This window comes from Microchirus variegatus (genome assembly GCF_963457635.1).
Source record: "Microchirus variegatus genome assembly, chromosome: 4".
Lineage (NCBI taxonomy): Eukaryota > Metazoa > Chordata > Actinopteri > Pleuronectiformes > Soleidae > Microchirus > Microchirus variegatus.
Genome location: NC_139805.1, coordinates 26,836,177 through 26,857,364, shown reverse-complemented (window position 1 = coordinate 26,857,364; position 21,188 = coordinate 26,836,177). Strand labels below are relative to the sequence as shown.

Sequence of the window (21,188 nt, the reverse complement as noted above, 5' to 3'; positions counted from 1 at the left end):
CCCGGTCCCCTCGAAGGCCATAACTATCTGTGTCTCAGCCTCTGCTTCACACACTGCTTTGTGTGTCTGCCAAGCTGAGCAGTAGTTATGGATGAAGCCAGCTATATATCTCTCTCTCACACACACACACAGAGTCAGACGGTCACACAGTTGGTCATTTATGAAGGCGTCTGGTCCGAGTAATAAAAGCCCAGTGTTCAGCTCACAGACAGAGAGAGAGAGTGAGGTTAAAGAGGAGGAACTGTTCAGTGTGATTAGATTTCTCCATACACTTTGCAGATTGTTTTCTAAAAAAAATCTGCTTTTAATCATAAATGTCTCACTGGGAGAACTAACTGTCCACGTTAAATGACAGCATGCAGATCTGTAACAGAGCTGTAAAAAAAAAGGAGACATAAATACCACTTTAGGCTTGATTTAAAGGCACTCAAACGCACAAAAGCTGCAGGGTAAACGCATGCACGTGTGCACTCAACACATCCTCACGTTCTCTTCCTGTTTCGCTCACCTTTGCTGAAATGACAGCGTTCTTGTGGTAGAAGCAGCACAGAGCTGCTGTCAGGGTTTTCAGGTTGCATCGCTCAGACATTCTCGCAAAAATACCCCCACAAACTTGACTTCAGCTGTAAATGCCAGCTCTCGTCTCCTTGACGACAGACCCCAAACACCCGTAACTTGGATGATCACTTAATCACAACAACAACCGTGGTCATTTACATCTTCTGAGATCTGCGTTAACAGCACACCAAAAAAAAAGAAGTGTAGTCTAGATTTGTTGTCAGATACTGCAGGAAAAAACAATCTGTCGTCCTGATATCCCAACATCCTGTCAGCCTCTGTATCACTCTGTCATCTCTCTCTCCTCCACAGTCTCCTGCAGAGTGAACCCACCATCCACTGCTCACTCTGCTCCGCTGATCCTTTCTTTACTCCGCCCCTCCAGAGCTCCATATACGGGGGGAAAGGGACCGAGCCATGTGATCAGGTTTGACCAAATAATAATAATGTAGAATTACTGGGAGTGGCCCAGAGGCAAAGTCTCTTTCTATACGTGAAAACATATGGATATATGGATCAATTTACATCTGCTGAGCTCTGACACACGCTCACTGTTGATTTTGCATCTGAAATACACAAATTATGACTATTATTAAATGTTGTCCAACCAGATATCCAAAAAATCTAGTTTTTGGCCATTAAAAAACACAATAAAACAGCACTTTGTGTTTACTTTATTAGATTTTTATCAGAAAGCACTTTGCAACAAGAAAAGTGCAAAAATTCATTTTATCTCATGTTAAACTTTCCTCGTCTTTGACTGCAGTGAGTGACAAAGCTGCTGTCGCTGCTTCTCGTCTCTCTTCATTGCGCCCGAAACTAAAAACAGAACATACATCACTTCCTGTGTTGTTAGAGAATCAGATAGTGTTCTGAAAATAATCCCAAAAATGCAGCTATGAGGAGGTCTGGACGATCATGGGAAAGCATTCGTGTGTGTGTGAGAGAGGTGACACGTTTTACGACCTTCTCTGCTATAATCACCAATCCTGTCAGGACCAAGTGCTCCTCACGGGGATTAAATCACGTTCCCTAATGAGCTCACACATCATCCGAGGTTCCTGGTCCAGCGACAAGGTGCTAATTGACGCTCGGTTAAGGTGAAGGTCAAGGCTGAATTAATTCTGGCTTAAAAAAGGGTAAAGTTAAAAATAATAAATCTGTCCTGCAGAGTGACTGTGGTTAATCGCTGGCCGTTTATGTTGGTTAATGACTCCCGTGTGCAATTACACCCACTCTCTCTCTCTGTGTGTGTGTGTGTGTGTGTGTGAGAGTGAAATGTCATGTTTCCAGAGCCGGTTCACACACTCGCATCAAAGACACATGTGGCTCACACGACTGTGCAAATTCAAACAAACACACACCCAGAAAAACACGACTGTGGATGTATGTTCACACGGTCGTGTACACATGTGAACCCCGGCAGATATGTTATACCCTGTGAAGGGTGGCACCCCCCCCCCCCCCAGTAGCAAGCAGCTAAAGGAATATGTCACCACAGAGGATGAAGCCACTAATTACAGCACGGACGAGGACGAGGATCCTCGAAGGAAATCCATGTCGAGCATTCCCTAGGGCTCCAAAGAGCACACACATACACACACACACACCCAACCGACCACAGCAGCCCCAAATCACCAGCTAGCCTAAATGTCCACCTTAAAATACACACATCCTCCGCTCCAAGAATGCGCTGGAAAAAACAACGAGAGACAAGAAGAAAAATCAGCCGCGCTGAGGTTCTTCTGTGCGCCGTCTATTTCTATCTGCTTGTTGTTTCTGTCGGGAAATGGAAAAGCATTTCAGCAAAAATTTAATGTGACAAAAGTTTGGGGTCACTTATTTTTGAAGGAAAAGCACTTTTTTTCAGTAAGTATAACATTAAATGAATCAGAAATACACTCTTAAACGACTATTCTAGCTGCAAACGTCTGGTTTTTAATGGAATATGTACATAGGTGTATAGAGGCCCATTTCAGTGTTCTAATGGTACATTGTGTTTGCTAATGGTGTTAGAAGACTATTGGATGATTAGAAAACCCTTGAAAACCCTTGTGCAATGATGTTAGCACAGCTGAAAACTGTTTTTGCTGGTTCTTTTAACACAACAAAATTGTATATGTGACCCAAACTTTTGAACGGTATACTGTGGCGATCGCACGCACACAGTTCCATCTGGCGAGTACCGACATCTATGACCCTTATTCTCAGATTTGAGCCCCTGGCATCGTAATGTGTAGAATAATAAACATGCAGGCGAAGGTTGTGGACCGGTCATGGATAATGGTTTTCACACGGGAAATGAACAACAGCATAACAGCCACTAGAGGTCTCCCTAACAATACATTGAAGGGCATTTTGTGAAAAGTTTCTGTGAATGAGGCCTCCTTGATGCTACTGTGAGCAGATGAGGAGGAGGAAGAGGAGTAAACTCTGCCTCTGCTGTGTTAATGAACACCAGCCCACACTTCCTTCCTTCACACTCAGCCTTTATGGATGTTGCAATCCGATTTTTAAAAATTCCCCAAAAACCCTCATGAGGCTCATGAAAAGTCACAAACCGTGGGATCGACAATGAACCAATAAGTGTTCAGATTTTTTTGAGATAGAGGCGTGTGAGAGGACTTCCTCTACACTAACTAATACAGCATTATTATTAGGGTCACCATGTATTGATCCTGTATACAAACAACAAACGTCGATAACAAATTAAAAGCAGCCCATCCCATAATTGCACAACTGCAGCAGAGTGGGTCAAAGGTGGACACGCTGACGTCGTCAGAGTGACAACAACAACACAAGTTATCGCGTCAAGTCCCTAAAATCAGTAAATATACGACATATTGGGTCTTTATGTCATGACACAGTTTAAGCATTAACAACATTCATCATGTTCTAGTAGCAGCGACTTAATGTCACTAATTATAATGTCGCCGCTGTGAGTCTTTGAGACGGGTCATTGATCAGTAATGGGCCTGTGATCATGTCTTCTATTGATCGCTGAAATGTGACGTCTTCATTACACAAGAGTCGATAAAAAGTCAGTGGGCGCCGTATATTTTTATTATGAGGCTGTAAAAAGTTTCGTTTTTAAATGTTTTCTGCTACTGGAGGCGATGATACATGGACTATTATACTATCTTACAGTATAAACAAGCCTTTATGGGGCCCTGGAGATGAATGAGTGTCACTCTTGTTTTTTTGTTTTTGTTTTTTTTTTTTAACTTAGAGGGCAGATCAATTACAAACGTTGCCTGGTATTAATTTGTCCTTTCATATTCAAATTGAAGCACTAAGGGTGGTGATATTTGACTTGAATTAAAAATAAAGTAAACTAGTTTAATTACTTTGGTTTTACAAACTTCAGAACTACACAATAACACATAATAAATAATTTAAGCTCAACACTATTTAGAGATCTAAATCTATCTTAAGATAATAATTTTTCATACATTTTATTTATGGGTAACCTTCAGGTCACTTATGATGATCAGGGGGCCCGAAGCAGCCCCTTAGATAGTCCACTTATACCTTGGGCCGGCTCTGCTTTTTACTTCGTATCCCGAAAATAATATGCAAGGAGACATTGACGCTACCTAGTTCTATATTGTTTTTTGCCCAAATTCAGTAAAATAATAATTTCAGTTGTGGAAGTTTGGACTTAGACCAAAGACTTCCATGCATCTGCTCTGCAGCTCATGAGGAACATGATTCGTTGGTAGTTCAAGACCCTATAAGAGCTTTAATAATGCTAAAGAATCAAAAACTGACAACTACAATTCAGTGATAACATACTCAGTTTGGTGTGACACGCTGATCTATTGCTGTTTTTAGAGATATTTGGCTTTTTGCCGATATCCAATACACCGATGTGCCGCAGCACTCGGACAGATAACTGATACCTAAACTGATCTATACATACTTTTGTCCCCCCCCCCGTGCGCCCTGCAGAGGTCATATAGTCTGTTCCGTAATGAAATTAACATATTATTTTGCATACTCATATCGCAGCAGAAGTTTTCCTCATTGTGCAAAATAGATAAACATTAAAAAATAGGCTTATTCTGCCTTCTGTTCATTATTATCGATGGATCGTGTCACGTTTACCGATATCGCCTGATTCCGATATCGTGCCCTCCAATTTTTTTGCATTTAATTTGAGCTTTGAGTGCTTTGAATTAAAGGCTTGTCAACACTGTGTGTTTAACATGGTTGAAAATGACCCTTGAGTGACATGGTTCAGGTTGTTCTAATCTATTGTTGTGATCTATAGTGTCTGACTGACCCCACTCTCACATTGATCGTTAACCCTGACTGACCCTTTCAACCGTGCTAATAATCCAATAAGGACAATCTCTAAATACAGACAGCAGCAGCAGTTTAGTCCCTGGATTCCTACAAATCATCATGTTTCAAGTGTTTATGATCTTTCGGCTTCGCCACAGCAGATCATCTACCTCATGTCCTCATTTCAGATGTATAAGATATAGCACCATGTCTCCATGCCCACAGCTACTGTGCACATGATATATGACAGCTAGACATTCACATGATATTACGACTGTGAGTTTGACAGGATTACTGAATTCTGAAGAGATTATTAATCCTCGTGTGGTGTCGCACAGCGTGTGGTTTCAGCTGCAGCCTGATTGATTGGCTGTTGATGATCTTATTGACTCGGCTCACGGTCACGGCTGGTGGAGGTGAATGGTCGGTGAGCTGCGTGACCAGCTGGTCGCCATTCTGTTTGTTTGTGTGTGTGCTGACACACTGGGGTGATGATGCTGATGAATATCACATTTACAGGATGCAGTGCTTTGATCTGACCACTAGAGTGTGCCAGAGTGCCCTCAGTGAAATACACTATTTTCACGGCTGTGTGATGATGTTTTGAGAGCCATCTTTGTTTTCTTTCTTTGTCTTTGTGCTTTGATTCTTGCACAACTTCATTCATTCATTCATCAATGAATGATGGAATGAGCAAACACCTAAATGTCGTGTTTGAGCTTCTAACTGTTTACAGTCATATATTTATGGCTAAACACCAGAACACTGTTCAAAGTGCTTTGTTCGTACTGTGTTCTGTAAATTATCTTCCACTTTGAGAGCTGAAAGCTGCTGCAACCCGAGACCACACACACACACACAGACACACACAGACACACACACACAGAGCATTATTGTGTGGAGCAAACTTGATGTTTTCAACTCAAAAACAGAGATGAGGGAGTGAAAGGGAGAGCGCCAAAAAAGAGAGAGGAGTCACATAGATCAAAGAAAGGAGAATCATCAAGGGAATATTCTTTCGTTCTTTCTTACGATGTATTACACTGACACCACTTTTAAAGTCCAGAATTTTGTCTCTTTTGTCGCTTTATTATTGGCCTCTTGGAGTTCTGTTTCTTTGTTTCCTCTTTTATTTTGTACTCCCTCGTGTGTGTACCTTGTCCAGTTTCACTTCCTGTCCTGTCTGGCCCCGCCCTAATGTGATTCACCTGTGTCCTGTTTGTCTCACCTGTGTCTCATCAGCTCTGCCTCTCTAGTGTCTCTGTGTTGGTTTATGTTGGGGTTTTTCCATGTTTGTGTCTGACTGTGAGCGTCATAGCTTTAAAAAATAAGTGAGAAAAGTTGTGATTTAATGACACAAGGGAAAAAAGATATGATCTTGGCAGTGATCAGGATATGGGTTCAGGATTATATGTCAAGAAAAACTGTTAAACTTGCAATAAAGGGGAGTTTTCAACAGTTTTTCTGCTCATAAATGTCAGTATTGTTTTGAAACAAATCATGTAAAGGAGGTGGTTGAAATGTGAGTGTACTGAGCAGCCTGAGTGGATGTTTCCACTATAGTTCACTTTATATCCCAGATTAGCTCTGTTATTCTGCATTAGTCTGAATTATTCAACACAATTAAAAGCACAATTCCTCTTAGTTTACACTCCATTTCTTACTAGTATTTTGTTTATCTCAATGATTAAAGTTGCCAATAATATCTGATTGTTGATCTGGCCAAATGTCAATCTAAAAAAGCCATATCTCGCACAGTGGTTAGTACTTCTGCTGTTTTTCCCTGTACAGTACAAACTGTTTGAGTTTCTGTGTAAATGTAAAAATCTCTGTTGGGTCACGACAACAGTGAACAATCAGCTGTCAGAGATAATGCTTTATCATCTATTTGTCGTACTAATACAGTAAGAATCAAAATGTCTCACTGTGTTTGTGCCTTCCTGGTTGTGTCTACTGTAAAGGACGTCGCTCATTTCCCTGTCTGAGTTTCTCCTCAGTGGAGTTTTCGGGGATCGTGGACAATAATGCCTGAAAGCGACCTCGACTGTGATCACTGACTAATTTGCCTCAGCCGCCTTTCATGCAGGACTTCTCTGAATGTTCTGCGCCCGACCTTTGTTCTGTAATTACAGCGGTAATGATGCAGGTTTTATATTTAACTCGGCAGCCTCTCACATCAAAGATGGCGCCGCTTCCTCTCTGCGAAAGGGAACGCGAGCGGCTAATGGAGGCAGAATTTAAACATCAAACACTTCTGGAGACAAACTGAGTCCACGAGTTTCTGTGCACGATTGTTCTCTGCAGACACTTCCTGCCCCGCGTACATCCATCCGAGGCTCATTGCACTGACCCCATCGTGACCTTTTAGTACAGGATATGACACAGAACACCTGCATGGTCCGTGCATGTGTCCATTATGTTGTATTTGTGACTTAATGAGGACCCAAAATCGTATAAACCATGCATACACTCCTTCTACAAGGGCTGAGGTTCTACATGGAACCATTTGCTTCTGAAAAACCCTTTCCAGAAGAAAAGGTTTTTCAAGGGTTCTTGGTAACACTAATGGTTCCAGTAAGAACCATTTTGATCCAGAGAACCCTTTAAAAGCCCTTTCCTGAATAAAGGGTTTTAAAAGGGTTCTTGGTGGAACCTTTATAAAAAGGTTCTACCTGGAGCCAAAAAGTGTTCTCCTATGAGGACAAGCCGAAGAACCTTATATGGTTCTACTTAGCACTTTTATTTCTAACAGTGTAGTGATTTTGGCTGGTCCTTACAACTTATAAGACCTGGTTTAAGGGCAAGGGTTAGAACTGGGTTATGTCTATGAGGGTCCTCACTATGAATGAAGTACAAACATGTGTGTGTCTTTGTGTTTGAGTGTGTGTGTGTGTGTGTGTGTGCACACATGGACACATGGCTGGCGTTCTCGACCACACTGGAAATGCAAACACACCTGGAGCGCCACAGCTGACGGCTGCACTCTCACACGTATTTTGTAATGGTTATGAAACAGTAGCTCCATATGTGGACAACACACACACACACACACACACACACACACACACACACACACACACACACACACACACACACACACACACACACACACACACACACACACACACACACACACGCACACACTGTTGACACGACTCACTGCCCCAGTTTGACCAAAGTAATACACACAGGTGTGCGAGTTACTTGTATTTCTAGCTTTGTGAGGTCCAAAAAAAGTACAAACCAGACATTTTGTCTGGTTCTCCTGAGTTTAAAGTGGCTTTTTCAGGGTTAAGACCTGGTTTTAGGGTCCGGGTAAGGGGGCTAGGGAAGGCATTATGTCTATGGAGTGTCCTCACAAAGATATATAAAACAATTTTGAGTGTGTGCATGTGTCAGAGAGAGTGCACCCTTCTCTCGTGGGAAGGAGTGTGTTTGCTTTTCACACCGAGGTGTCGGCATCAGCATCCAAACATATGAGCGAATAGATGGAAGAAAAGAGGGATGAAGGAGGTGAAGAACCTTGCGTGAACCTTTGCTGCTCATGAATTATTAATTTGTAGACAAAAACATGCACTGCTGTGGATTCCTTCTTGTCTTTACCTAATGTTTGTTTTCACTAAACCTCTTTGCAAATGTGGAAAACTGCGTTTTTTGCGTCCTAAAACCTAATTGTAAGTTTTTCATAAACCAGAATGAGTGGAGAATCAGCTTTATACATTTAGATATGTATATATTTATATATGTACACACTGTATTATTTATGTAAGAGCATGCTACAACCAGGAGGTCACAATAACATGTTTTCTACTGTGTTGTGCGTCTATGAAAAGCAGCTGAACAAACACTCAGATCAGTTGATAAACTGCTCGCTTTTGTTTTTTATTATTCGACTCGTCCAAATATTAAATAAATGAGACGTGAAGGTCTACGGTGAAGATAATTTGCTCAAAAACATTCCTTTGTCACATTTTTTATTTCAGAAACTGTGCTGTTAAGCCTCTCGTGGGTCTATAGCTTGGTTTGAGATCCTGTCTATAGCCTATACTTACACTTCTGTGTGTCGTTATGTCTCGAGTTTCTCTCGTGATAAACATCATTTGTTGTTTGTAGCCCACAGAACAGCAGTAGAAGAATGTTGTGTGAAATCCACTCCATTGTGATTTAAATCAAACAACAACTGATGAGGAAACAGCACTTAAAATAATGACTACTTTCATTACTAAACCCCTTTTTTAGCTGCTGCTAAATATACATGAGACCCTGCATGACTGATATTCAACAAGTGCAATGTCATTTTTATTATCGATTATTATCATTTTATATGTTTTTATTTTACCAGGAAGTGATGGAGGCAGATAGAGATGAAAACATACACAATAAAAGGGCTTCTAATGTCGCCTTGATGACACTGTAATAACAAAATAATCACTTTCCAGTCATCATCTGTGTTTGACTGAGGGAAAGCAGGACTCAGGTGGTGTGTATATGTGTGTGCATAATGTGTGTGTGTGTGTGTAATATATCATTTACAGCATGAAGTGAACCCAGAGTGACAGTGTCTGTGATTAAGAGGAGCATCCTCCTCGTGGCGCGCGGCCAATTGGACGCACTTGATGATGTTTACGCCGCTCAGTGTGGTCACAGATCCTCGGTCTGTCACTTAAATTACAATAATTGAATTTCAGCTCACATCCAAAACGGAATCATTGAACCTTTATTCTACCTGCCAGCGGGGTTTTTAAGTGCTTTCGACCACAGCGACTGCTTTTAAATAGCAAATACAAGTAGAGTATAAGTTTGTTGTACAAACAGTTCATAAGATACTGAACATTTCTTGTTCTTACCTTCACGTAGTCCACGGTGGCGTCCGGGCCGGCGGCAGGCTCTCTGCTGGGGAACAGAGACAGAGACAAGGTCCGGTTTAGAGAGCACATCTTGCTACTGGGACAACAAAAAAAAAAACTCCTCCTCCTGCTCCTGCTGCTGCTGCTGCACGTCCTCCTCAGTTCTGATCTCCACAAACAAAAGAATCTGTAAATAGCTGCACTCGCTCCTGCCACAAATAACTGCTGAGCTGTCGGTGTTCCCTGTTTTCTGGTGCTGATGCTGCTTCGCCTCCTCCGGGGGGAACAGTGCGGCTCTGTCAGGAGATGATATGGTTCAGTGGAGATGTGGCACGAGGAGAAAAGGTCCAAAGAGATTTCCACTGGTCCGAAACAAGTGTTCTCACATGTTCTGGGAGTGAGGAAAGTGCTGTATAGTGTAATGATGATATCCCCCAAGGAAATGGGTCCCACTTTACAAGTGGTTCCTCTGAGAGCGAGAGAGAAAAAACACTGCTTTCACTCTGAAACTCAGTCTTCTCTCTGTCCCTCTCATCTGTCTATCTGTCTCTCACTCACTCTTTCTTTCTCTCACTCAGTGGTAAACATGTTCACTCACTCCCTCACTCTCTCTCTCTCCTCCCCCACCACAACACACATCACAGCCACACGCCTACCCTTCAGAATATACTGACAAATTCACAGAGAGGCTAGAGATCACACACACACACACGTTTGCACTTCATTTATAGTGAGGACCCTCATACACATAATGCACTTCCTCACCCCTTACCCTTACCTAAACCCTAACCCTAACTTGTAAAACCAGGTCTTAACCCCCCAAAAAGTCATATAAAGATGTGAGGACGTCTCAACATATCCTCACTTTACCAAAATGTCCTCACTCCGTATGGTTTATATGCTTTTTTTGGTCCTCACACACACACACCAAATCACATGCGTGCACATTTTTCCAGTCGTCCCTTTTTGGATGTTTTTTTCTTAGCCTCATCTAAAAAACATTTTAAACCACAGCTGATTTACAATTTTCAACTCACGTCTCTCCCCCCTCCCTTTTTGACCCAAACTGGATTGTTTTATTTATTTTTAATCTGGAAAACTATTGTTTAAATGTCAGAGAACATTTTTCTGACATTTGACTTTGGCATGTGCTTAATTACTACTCATGTGTACTGTGATGAATATCGGTACTCGAGTGTCTACACATGAGGCTTCACAGCCGGGAGCTAAAGGAGGTAATTAGGTTCAAATCCCCGACGACGTTGGCGAGGTTGGTAGTTAAAATCCCCTAAGCCTTAATTTGCTGATGTTCCCACGGGAATATTAGCGCAGGCCGTTGCTTACCAAACCAAATATGTTCAGCTCTAAGCTTCCTCCAGTTTTAGTGCGGCTCCACATAATGAGCAGGATTTAGTTGTGTAACTGAACACAAGAGTCCATTCACAATAATGTCCAGCCCTGACTCAGAGGAGCTGAAGAGCTCTCTGTCATCGTCAGCGTCCACAGCAGATTTGAGCTTCACGCGGTTAAATCAGGTCTGCAAATAATCAGATGTGTGATCCAACACATCCTGACAAACACACAAACACTACACTATGTCATCAAACACACATCTACAGTCATTGTTTTTATGTCTCATCACCAGAGGTAGAGGACACAAGTCTGACTTAAGTCACAAATTTGAGACTTATTTCTTGGGTAATGACTAAAGACTCGAGTTAGACTTGAGTAAAATGACTCGAAATCACTTGACTTATTATGTGTTAATAAGTCACTTAAGTAATATTTACTTTTTCTCAAATATTGACGTGTCAGTGAACGTTTGTTTATGTTGGGTTTTCCACGACATGCAATTTAATTCAATACAGGAAGTCAGTTAAAGCTACACTCTTAGAAATAAAAGTGCTAAGTAGAACCATATAAGGTTCTTTGGCTCTTCCTCATAGGGGAACCCTTTTTGGCTCCAGGTAGAACCTTTTTTATAAAGGTTCTACCTGGAACCCTTTTGCAGGGTTCCACCAATAACCCCTTTAAAACCATTTATTCAGAAAAGTGGTTTTAAAGGGTTCTCTGGATCAAAATGGTTCTTACTGGAACCATTAGTGTTACCAAGAACCCTTGAAAAAACCTTTCTTCGGGAAAAGGGTTTCTCGGAAGCAAATGGTTCCAGGTAGAACCTCAGCCCTTGTAAAGAACCCTTTTGGAACCCTTATTTCTAAGAGTGTAGTTAACGTCTTGATGGGTCCAAAACTGCCATTCTTTAACCTCATATTTGAAATGCATTTCCATGGTTTAATGTAAGCCTAATGTAAGTATTCTTTACTTTTCAGGCTCTGGTGTTGTATTTATTTTCACTTTATTGATGTTCATTATATCATTTTTAATTCACAATTCAGTTGTATGGGCCCACAAACCAGTCCTTACAATACAGTAAGTTTTTTCTGTTAAAGATAAAATATCTGGGAAAACTGGCAACAAAAAAATCAAGCTAGATTCAATGTGGATATGGTTAAAAATCAGATTTGGGCTGCATTCTAAACCTGTCATTTCAGATCCTGCTCTGTAATCAGCTCATTCCTCTCACCTGTTCCCTCCTCCCCCTTCTTCTCCTCACCTGCAGCTCATCAGCTCCTCTGTATAAAAAACAGCTCACTTTCTCTTCACCTTTCCTGCGTTGACTTGTGTTTTATGCCGAGCTCTTTTACTTATTCAGTTCTGTCTCTGTCGTGCTTTCGTGTTGTTGTCTAAACTTAAGGGAAAATGGGTGTCTCTACGGTGGCAAACACAGCCCGTGAAAATAACTTCTATTTGAATGTGTGTCATAGCAGCTGAGTTTAACTGCTGCTCACTCAGCACATGAACTTCTCTTCCACAATATATTTTCACTTTCCGATAATAATGATGGGAAATGAAAAGTTGGTGATTCCCTTTACTGTATTAGTGCATCAGTCACTGCTCTCACGGGTGTTGTTTTTACTCCCATTATCACTTGAGCAGCACAATGTTTCTTCACTTAATCTGAAACAAAATGTTCCGACAAGTAAAACGGGGAAAAAAATTATTTAGGCACCGGACTAAAATAATATGTTCACCATTTTCTCTCACCATTAGACGGCCTTTTCCAAGTGGAAGGTAGAGTTTGTGTCAAATTCTAAATGACTCACTCTCCCACGCCATAGTCCAAAGAGAAAATCAGGGATTTAATCCACCACGGTACAAGGATCCACTTTTAATCATTAAATTAAATTAGTGTTATTTTGTGTTTTTGGAGTAGACGTACAGGCTAAAAATGACCATTTCCTCCATGGATGTTGTTAAAGAGTCAAAAAAAGGCTTGTACACCGAAGCTGGTATTCATTTTATTTTATTAATATGTGTTTTTCCCAATATTCCCTGCACTTAAAGGCTCACTGTTTATAAGACAATGACAAAAAAAACCTGAACTCCTCATACAGTGCAAAGATGAGGCATATTAGTGAAAAAAAGAAAAAAAAATCCTGCTGGGCTGGCATTTCTAAAAATATAATTGTTTTTTAGATGCCGGGCTGTTTGTCTTGCAGTGATGTGAAAACCCCGCGACACGAGCAGAAGGAGCAGAAAATAGCAGAATGGACAGGAAGTCTCTGTGGTCTCCGATGTAAACTGAAATCAGTTTGATATCTGCCACGGAATGTGTCGCTTCACTGGGGTTCAGCGGCTGACTGGACCTGAGTCTGCACCGCACAGCGCCAACCACCACCACCGCCGCCGTGACCCCCGTGACCCCCACGACAACACAGTGACAATCACCAAACAAACACTCCTGGAGCTGAATGTGCTTCATCAGAGGGAAATTCCCACTTGTCCTCAGGGCAGATCAAAGCCCTGAATCTTGATTTTTTTTTTTCATATTTATTTTAAACTTCAGCACCAAGAAAAGTGAATCAAAGTTTGGTGGATGTGATATAGGTACAGACTTTCACGAGCTGACCACAGCTAACTTTGCCTCCTCCTAACTGTTGTTGCTGAAACAGCATCAGACTACGACCACAGAATCTGACCTGCACCGTGGACACAGCAGAGAGACAGAGAGAGAGAGAGAGAGAGAGAGAGAGAGAGAGAGGACAGAAAGAGAAGAAGAAGTCAGTGATAGAGAGAGAGAGAGGGAGGAAAAATAAGAGGCGGGAGGAGCACAGAGGCAGGCAGCAGAACTCGCCACAGTCTTTTTCTGGCTACTGTTCTTTAGCGCTTCACCACACAATACTCAGCACAACCACAACTGGCTGGAGTTAGGGACTACACCGTGTGTGTGTGTGTGTGTGTGTGTGTGTGTGTGTGTGTGTGTGTGTGTGTGTGTGTGTGTGTGTGTGTGTGTGTGTGTGTGTGTGTGTGTGTGTGTGTGTGTGTGTGTGTGTGTGTGTGTGTGTGTGTGTGTGTGTGTGTGTGTGTGTGTGTGTGTGTGTGTGTGTGTGTGTGGGTGGGAGGGAGAGAGAGTGAAGGAGACTAACATGTAAGGTCTTTGTTCTGCCTACAGAGGTCACTGTGTTTCCACTGTCAACTGATGCCCATACTGTCAAATTATACATTAGATGAACACAATAAACGTCAGGAGAAAAAAATCCATTTAATTAAGGGTCGATTGCATTTATCTTCATTATTATTACTATTTTTTATTTGGAAAGTTTTTGTTCCCAAATTCCTTATGTTCCAGTAATTTTGGAGCATTTTTATATTTGTCCCCTCATGATGCTTTTCTTTCATTTTGTTAGACATGACACATTTAAAATAAAAGAACACTACTCAAATGTGTCATGTTTTGATATATTATGATGACGAGTACTTTTTTATTGGGTGCATTTATTATCTCGGGTAAAAATCACCTAGTGTTAGTGATGCTGTTTTGAATTTGAGCGATATTCAGTGTTCTAGGGTTAATTAAAGTATCAGTAGCACCTGTTAAAATGGCTGCTGTGTTGTTGTTTTGCAGGTGTGTACACTTAGAAATAAGGGTTCCAAAAGTGTTCTTCTACAAGGGCTGAGGTTCTACCTGGAACCATTTGCTTCTGAACAACCCTTTTTCAAGGGTTCATGGTAACACTAATGGTTCCAGTAAGAACCATTTTGACCCAGAGAACCCTTTAAAACCCCTTTCCTGAATAAAGTATAAAAGGATTCTTGGTGGAACCCTCCAAAAGGGTTCTCAAGTTGGAGAACCTTATATGGTTCTACTTAGCACTTTTATTTCTAAGGGTGTACGCTGAGGTTCAGCTGAATTGTTCAAAAACTGCTGATCTACGGCGATTTTTCACACTCAACCTCGTCTGGAGTTCACTGAGAATGATGTGAAAAAGAGGCAGTGATCTGAGAAAGAAAACGTCTGGTCGAGGTCAGAGGTCAGAGGAGAACGACCAAACTGATTTAAGATGACGGAGAGGCAACAATAACCTCAAGTAACCACTTGTTACAAGTATGAAGAACAACATCACTGAACTCACAGCAGGTCAAGACCCTGAAGCTAAATGGGCAACGGCATCAGTTATTTTGTTTTCTCTGTACCTAATAATGTGGCAGGTTTGTTATGGGTGTAAAATATGAAAAGAAATAATTCATTTACTTTTAATTTAAGGTGAAGAGTGTTGACCCTTAACCTCTTTGCTTGTTGTCTTCTTCTAATACGACTTGACTAATCTTTAATCTTGAAGAACAAATCCACAGATGGAGATTTTCACGTCAACAGACTGCTCCTGTCTCTCTCTCCTCTGCTCCTCCTCTCATCTCTTTCTCTCTTTCTTTCTTCTCCATGTGTTTGCCCTCCCTCCTCCTCCTTTTCTTCTTCCTCCTCCTCTTCTCCATGGTGGTCTGTCAAGATGCCCACGGACAAAAAATGACCAATGGGGAGCCAGTGCAACATAAGGTCAGGGGTCAGAGGTCAGGTGACAGCATGAGCAATGGAAAGTCAAGACCAACTGGCTGCTGCTTACATACTTTCAAAGATACTGAGTTTGCTGTAAACTCAACTGTGAGCTGTGGAATTTAGTGGACGGTATCTTCAAAGTCCTTCAACGCAGGGAGTGTTTTTTGTTGGTAATCTTGGATTATAACCATGCAGATTAGGGTCTTTTTAAGCAGTTTCCCCTAAAACATGAGTTGACCTCCTTACGTGAAGATTGATTTGTGTTACAATCACACGCGTCGAGACTCGTCAATCACTTCCTTTGTAGCTGATGATTTAATTGTGTTATTACCAAGTGCTTTTACTCTGATCCTGAGACAGTTTGAAGTGTGTTTTCTCTCCCTCTCTCTGAACATTAATCATATTTTATTCAGCTATAACAACAACAACATCAACAACACTATCTTCATTATTCAACCACCTGCACAGGCTGAATCTGACCTGGACAAATTGTCCTCCTGCTACGACGGAGCTATTTGAAATGAAATCCAGCGCCGAGGCAGAAAGATGGAGCGAGGGGAGCAGACAAAAGAGTTCACAGTAATCTGTGATCTGTCCTGCCACACCCTGACCTACAAAGGTAACCCGACTGCTGGGGGCTACACACACACACACACACACACAAAACTGGCTACATCAGATACAGTCTGTTGTAACTCTACACTGGAGATATAAAGATGGAAGGACATGATGAGGGAAGAGGGGACAGAGTGTGTGTGTGTGTGTGTTGCCTCTGAAGTGGAGCTAACTGCTGCACCCCCTCGAGGGGACTTTACAACCTCCCATCTCTCTCTCTTCATCCAAACTCATTCTCCCTCTTCACCCTGATGAGTCTCTGATGCATCGTTGTGCCGCGCTAACGCTCAGAAAGACTACAAATTATGACAAAAAATCAATCGATCAACAACAAAATCGCTCAACAGCTCAGTTTGTAAAGTGTAAATCAAGCTTTTCAGAGTCAACCAGCCACAGTTGAACCGGCACAAATTGAGGACACTAGTTTTACAAAGAGGAAATCCCCCTTAAAATATGAATCAGATTCTCACTTTCATCAGGTTTGCACATGAAACACGGTCTGTGTTTATAGAGCAATAAAGGATATTTAAAAAAAAGCTGATTTCTTATCTTGTCCAGACACGAGAAATAAAAAAAAACAAAACGACTACACGACATTTACAAATACAACATTAAACAAGACTTTGAGATGATGAGATAGGGTTTAACTTCCTGTCAGTTCATCTCAGACTATAGCTGCGGTTTAAACTTTAAACTAAAGCTTTCATCCACCTCTCAAGTCTACAATCTAAATCATCTGTGGAGTTTTTAATTCTTCACATCATCGTCTTCAAACGCGAACACATGTTGTAAACTGCGCAACGACGACGACAACATCCGACAACGTCGCTGGTATTTTCGTTTACCTGAAACCCTGGAAGTCGTCGATGATGTTTTGGACCAGCGGAGAGGTCAAAGGTTGATGGATGTGAGCGGGAGCTCGCGACACTTTCCCCACACACACCGATGGACGCGTCTGATTGGCTCTGGGGTCCCAGGTGTAGTTCAGTCCCTGGGTGAGATTGGCTCCTCCCCTCTTGCGTCGAGGCATCGTGCCGTGAATGGAGATCTGATGGTAGGAGGCGGCAGACAGATCGGGGACGCCACTGCTCTGTCCTGGAGGGACGCTGACGGAGAGGGAAGAAGAAGAGGAAGTTAGTTTTGACTTTCAGCCTTTTCTCATTTTGACATCAAACTAAAAAGTTTTCATGGAAGAATTTGGTGCCAATCCACCCAGAGAAGTGAAAGCATAATCCATGACTATATTGATGATATTCTTTCATAAAATGTCATAAAATGTTGAAAAACGTTGATCAGTGTTTCCCGTAACCTGGAAATGATGATGTTCTCAAACGTCTTGTTTGGTCCACAAACCCCGAGTCTTTCACTTTGTATAATTTTCTTTGTTACGGAGCAAAGAAACCCGAAAATATCCACATTTAAGAAGCTGAAAAATCATTTAAAGGTGCATTATGTAATAAATCTAAAGCAACTGGCCATAAAATCCTCATAATATGTCACAGAGACTCAGGAATAATGTTCATATAACAAACTGAACTCACCAACAACAACAGTACAGACAAAATATTTGCATTAAAAAAAATATTTTGCAGACTGCAAATCATGTTTATGTTTTGAAATCATGTTTTGGCATGTGGCGCCACCTACCGCCGTCTACCAATCATTGCAGTCAGTAGAGTCTCAGCTGCTGAGCGGGTTGCCAGTTATGTCTGAGCTACAATGGCGGAGAAAACGAAACCTAAAAGACCTCGGTATTTTGAATTTGAGTGTAGTAACCGTTTTTGGCCACATTCTTACATATGGCACCTTTAAATTTCATAATGGATTCATAATTCTGACTGAAGGGAGTGTCCAAACTTTCAGGAAGAACAGAAAACACTTTAAATACAAAAAAGAGAACTTACTTCATGTGTCATGTGTTGCTCATGGAGTGTATTCTGTCTTGTGACAGAGAAACAGACAGACAGAAGTAAAAAAGGATTCTTTCAGGACCATGAACTCACCCAGTTCTGGAGCTGTGGAGGTCCATGGAGGAGGCCAGGGACGCCTGGAGCCTCCTGGAGGAGAAGCTGCTGCTGCTGCTGCTGCTGGGAACACCGAGGGCCGAGGAGGGGGCTCCAGTGTGGCTGGTGACTCCTTCCAGGCTGTGATGTGCATGAAGTGACCTGGGCAGACTCGCAAAACGCCCCTCTGCCATCATCCTCCACTCTAGAAAGAAGACAACATAAATCTGACCTTTAGCTTTAGATACAAAAACATTTTAGATTGAACAGTTTATGTCAGTTTTTCCACAGACTCATGATAATAAGGTAAAGGGTCTCTGAGTGCGTTACAGCCGTTATGTAACAACTTGGTAACACAAGACAAACGGGTGTCATGTGTAATACAGAACGCTGTAAAGGGGACATATGATCTGAACGACACACACACACACACACACACACACACACACACACACACACACACACACACACACACACACACACACACACACACACTGACAGCATTCACCCAACATGAAATATTATGACACACGATACGAGCGTCAGTACAACAGGTGGCCCCGCCCCCCCGGCCCATATACGCTCACATGAGTGACAAGACAACCTCACATACCCTCACACACACGTCACACACACACACACACATACAAAACCGCATGAGAACATTCACCTGGAGGGAAAATATGACTTCTTATTATACAATATTACACCAGTATTTTTGATTTTGGGTAAAGTTACACTGATTAACTGTCTGATTTATAGTTTATAGAGTTGATTTGACAGGGAAAATGTGCATTAACATACACTTGTGTTCAAAAGTTTGGGGTCACTTAGAAATGTCCTTATTTTTTAAGGAAAAGCACTTTTTTTCAATGAATATAACATTAAATAAATCATAAATTCACTCTATACATTGTTAATGTGGTAAACGACTATTCTAGCTGCAGCGTCTGGTTAATGGAATATGTACATAGGTGTATAGAGGCCCATTTACAGTGTTCTAATGGTACATTGTGTTTGCTAATGGCGTTAGAAGGATATTGGATGATTAGAAAACCCTTGTGCAATGATGTCAGCACAGCTGAAAACACTGATTATTTGGAATAAAAAATCATTATTTCTAATCTTGTCAATGTCTTGACTGTATTTTCTATTCATTTTGCAACTCTTTTGATGAATAAAAGTGTGACTTTTAATGGAAAACACAAAAAAAATGTATAGGTGACCCCAAACTTTTGAACGGTAGTGTACATAGAGGATATCAATGCTGCTATAAATGTAGGCTGTGCCATGAAAGTGTTCCAGCGTATGATTTCACACTTGCCCCCGGTGAAGTATTAAAATATTTAAAGCAAGACCTCACTTTTTTATTTATTTTTATAAATAAAAATACATTTATTTATAAATCAATAACTTTCAGGGTTAAATGGTTCATTCGAGAGGAGCATAAGAAATAAGGACACACAAGGACTAATAGCTGGAACACAGAGGAGGACACAGGGACAGTATCAGTCTTATCCGAGCACAGGACGGCACAAACTGTGAGTGACCTCACATTTCATTCAGATGAAATTTCATGCGCTTAAAAAGAATTTAATAAAAAAAAGAAATACCGCAGTGCTGCAACCACAGAAAAACAAATATCTTTTATATTTAAAAAAAAAAGAAGAAATACATAGAAAAACAATCTCCTGGGATTCTCCACTATTGATATCCGGTAAACCTAATTGACTTTAGTCTACTTAGCAGATGAGAAAGGAAATTCAGTCAGAGTAGGGCTGCAACTAACGATTATTTTCATAATCCATGACTATATTGATGATTTTCTTGATTAACTGAGTACTTCTGCTCAGTAAAATGTCATAAAAGGTTGATGTGTGTTTCCACAAACTTGTTTTGTCCACAAACGATGAAAAACAGAGCAAAGAAACCTGGAAAATATCCACATTTAAGAAGCTGAAACCCTTCAGGAAAACCAGAAAACACTTTAAAGACAATTTACTTTACGTGTCATGTGTTGCTCATGGACTTTATTCTGTCTTGTGACAGAGAAACAGACAGAACAGTGGATATAAATACATGAGGAGATGAACATGACAGACAGACGTGGCAGTGACGGAAAAAACACTGGCCGTGTTCTCCATAAATTCCCCCCTGATATGTGATGATGATGATGATGATGATGAGTGCACTGGTCGCCATCATCTGCTCTGAATCAGTCAGCGAGCAGTCGTTTAGTCACAAACTAAAATATCCTGATCTGAGCTGAAGGACATGTTGGTGCACGGTGTCTAAAGATTAAAGAAACTCTACAGAGCCAAGACTCTAACACCGGTGTTTGTTATTGTGTCTGAATACGAATGACCTGATGACAATCAGAGAAAGTAAACTGTGAGGATCTCAACACTGCTGTGGCTTTGCCAGATGAGGTCAGAGTAGATGAGGAGGAGGAGAAAAAAATACTCTTATTTTGAATTCCGAGCCCCAATCTGCAACGTCTCCCATTGAGAAATGATGACAGAGTGTGAACATTGACAACAATGTCATGGACCAATTTAGCTGCAGGTTGCAACAACAAAGAATGCAGTGTTTTGTCCAAGTCATTTCATTAAACTAAAGAAAATAGCTCTGAGTTTCCCCAGTTCACTCAACACAAGTCCTCCTTTCAACATTTGAGACTTTCTGAGGCTGATTCTGGATCAGATCCAGAGCTTAGATCTCTGAAGGATGTCCAGAGTGAGCGACTCGTGTAGATGTTTGTGTTCTTTTGGAATAATATCACCAGAGTTCATGTCAGTACCATTGATGTTGTACACTCTTAGAAATAAGGGTTCCAAAAGGGTCCTTCTACAAGGGCTGAGGTTTTACCTGGAACCATTTGTTTCTGGAAAACCTTTTCCTGAAGAAAGGGTTTTTCAAAGGTTCTTGGTAACAGAAATGGTTCCAGTAAGAACCATTTTGATCCAGAGAACCCTTTAAAACCCC

General features: G+C 41.3%; 1 protein-coding gene across 1 annotated transcript in view; it reads right to left on the bottom strand.

Annotated features, from left to right (window-relative positions):
* The window catches only part of bcar3 (BCAR3 adaptor protein, NSP family member), a 51,320-nt gene that overhangs the window by 22,215 nt on the left and 7,917 nt on the right, over window positions 1-21,188 (bottom strand). Inside the window, exons 2-4 of the mRNA XM_083888134.1 lie at window positions 18,204-18,408; window positions 17,046-17,306; window positions 9,693-9,738 (exon numbers count right to left, since the gene is read on the bottom strand). Coding sequence (XP_083744260.1) covers window positions 9,693-9,738; window positions 17,046-17,306; window positions 18,204-18,400 — 504 coding nt within the window. The 5' untranslated portion in view covers window positions 18,401-18,408. The remainder of the gene's footprint in view (window positions 1-9,692; window positions 9,739-17,045; window positions 17,307-18,203; window positions 18,409-21,188) is intronic.